General features: G+C 46.9%; 1 protein-coding gene across 1 annotated transcript in view; it reads right to left on the bottom strand.

Moving 5' to 3' along the window:
- Positions 1 to 2,049: 2,049 nt before the first annotated feature.
- LOC125487502 overlaps positions 2,050 to 2,603 on the bottom strand; it is a 23,614-nt gene continuing 23,060 nt past the window's right edge. The window contains exon 16 of the mRNA XM_048619105.1: positions 2,050 to 2,319. Within this exon, the coding sequence (XP_048475062.1) occupies positions 2,222 to 2,319 (98 nt within the window). The 3' untranslated portion in view covers positions 2,050 to 2,221. The remainder of the gene's footprint in view (positions 2,320 to 2,603) is intronic.

Below are 2,603 nucleotides of genomic sequence, written 5' to 3' on the forward strand. Positions count from 1 at the left end.
GGCGGGGGAGAGGTTGTGTGTACGGGTCAGCGCCCGAGGCCGGGGCGTCCACACTGACTTTCACCTGGAACATCACCGATGCTGACTGAGGATGAGAGACAAAAAGAAAGGGAAAGAGAAATGCTACGAGAGAGAGTGAGAGAAAATCAAGAAAAGGAAAGGAAAGGACAGAGCGGACGAGCTCTGTCTCAGGAGTGCTACTCCCACCTCCATCCCACACAAACTCCTACAGAGATGTCCTGGAACACACACACACACACACACACATGTACGTACAGGTAGGTACACTGTTGGGGACGTTTATTTACGGATTATGAGAACTAGTTAATGGACCTGTTTGGACTTTATGGGGTGCAAAGTATTTATCACATGATTGCTTGGAACTGGAAAGATTTGAAGCAGACTTTGGTCTATTGGCTGTTTACTAAAACAAAGTGACTTTGGAAAACAGTGTCCAGCAAAGATTTTACAGAGAGATAGAGGGGGAATTTTATTGCTTTGAGTGTTGAGCAAACAGACCTGGAACCCATGATGGATCTATGCTGCCATGACCTAGCAACAGCCTCTGGATTGAGGAAGTGGATGTTCTTTCTGTTGTTTTCTTTTTTCCCTTTTCTGCCTATCTTTTCCCCCACCCTAATAGCTCTGCCAAATTCCAATTGGCCTCTCTGTGAATGAACTTGTGTTGTCTGTGTGTATTGGGATTAATGGGATAGAATTTGATTCGCATTGTAGCTCAATTGATAACCAGCTTACTGTTAGTTTGAAATATAAGTTTGCCTGTAATAGAAGTGCTCTTTTTGAGTCTGTTGAGTCTTTTATTGTTCCAGTTGATGGTGTTAAAGAAAAACACATTGACCATTTTAGTGAAGACATAAAAGATTCACACTTCACACTGGACAGTGGAGTAGTACGTCTTCATTTGCAGTGTACTCCTCCTGTCAGAGTTGCAACAACCAACAGATGCACTCACACAAACTTAAACACACACGTGTATGCACTCACCATATGCTCAGACCCACAAATGTTCATGTCTGCATGAACACACACAGCAGTTACTCAGATTCACACAATAGCCACATCGACACAATTCAGGTACATGCACCCATAGACACACACTCAAATCTCTCACACACACACACACACACACACACCACTCCTCTCCCCTGGCCCCCCCACCACCACAGACTCTCAAAGTCACATCTCCAAAGAGACGTGACACACACACACTCACAGAGAACCTCACACACACAGACACAACCACACAAATGCACATTTGTGCACACAATCTCACACAAGCATCCACACACTGGTTGGTTGGCTCACCGAGACGTTCCGCAGAGACATTTCATTACCCTGCTGGGTAACATCCTCAGTGCAGCCTCCAATGAAGCACTGTTGTGTTTTCCCACCTGGTATTTAAACTCTGGAGTCCGTTAGAGTTGTTTAGCTCATTTTCGGCTTTTCTTCGCAGTGATGTGTTTACAGGACTCCAGAGTTTAAATAACAGGCAGGAAAACACAATGGCACTTCATCAGAGGCTGCACTGAGGATGTTACCCAGCAGGGTAATGAAACGTCTCTGCGGAACAACGAACCAGCTCGGCGAGCCAACCAACCCCACACACACACACACACACACACACTTTTGCATACATGCACACACCTACAGCCAACCACCCAAGCTCACACATGCACACAGAGAAAATTTTCTCACATGCAACAAATGCAGACACACAGCTGCATATTCAGACCCACACATACCCTTACCTACGCAGATATCCACACACACACACAAGATTCTCTGACACATACACAAATACACACAAACACACACCCCCATAACCATACACTCATGCATGTGCAAATACAGAGATATGAGCACACACACAGACAGACAGACACAGACGTACACGCACCCACAAACATTCACATACATTCATGCTCTCTCTGAGACTCACAAAGATACAGACACATGCAGACATACACACACTCACACAAATGCAAACTTTTTGTACACAGCAAGAACAGAAACACCTTATACAGAGGAAGGTCCCACAAAATCTGTGAGGCATTTTATCAAAAGAAAACAAGTTGCTTGCATAGCACAATGTCCATACGGTATTATAATGGGCAGGGGTTGGAGTGGCTCTTGGGGGCAGGCGGGCGGGGAAGGAGGGAGGGAAGGGAATGAGGAGGAATGGGGTACAGGGCCTGAATCTTTAGGCGTCTCTCTGCTCAAATGTCAGCAGCATGCCATCAGGCACGATGGCACCACGGGACCGCAGGTCTGTGCTGTCCTCTTCCTCTGAGTCAGAATCTGGAAGGCAGAAGCAGAACCGACAGGCGGGATGGAGAAACCATGTGGCAGTCCTTCATTATTCTACACACAGTCAATTGGCAGGATGTTGGGGGTGTGGGAGGGGAGCTGGTCATGGATTGTGAGCGTAATGGGGGACACAGCGCTGGAAGATGAGACTCCCTGCTTCCCGTCCCTTGATCCACACCAGTTCAGACCAACCTTATTCTCGGGACAGTGAAAGGTCAGTGTCAATCTAACAACCATTCCCTGTTCCCCACCCAATCTGACACAGAGGGAGATGG

Source organism: Rhincodon typus, chromosome 42 (genome assembly GCF_021869965.1).
Source record: "Rhincodon typus isolate 14 chromosome 42, sRhiTyp1.1, whole genome shotgun sequence".
Taxonomy (NCBI): Eukaryota; Metazoa; Chordata; class Chondrichthyes; order Orectolobiformes; family Rhincodontidae; genus Rhincodon; species Rhincodon typus.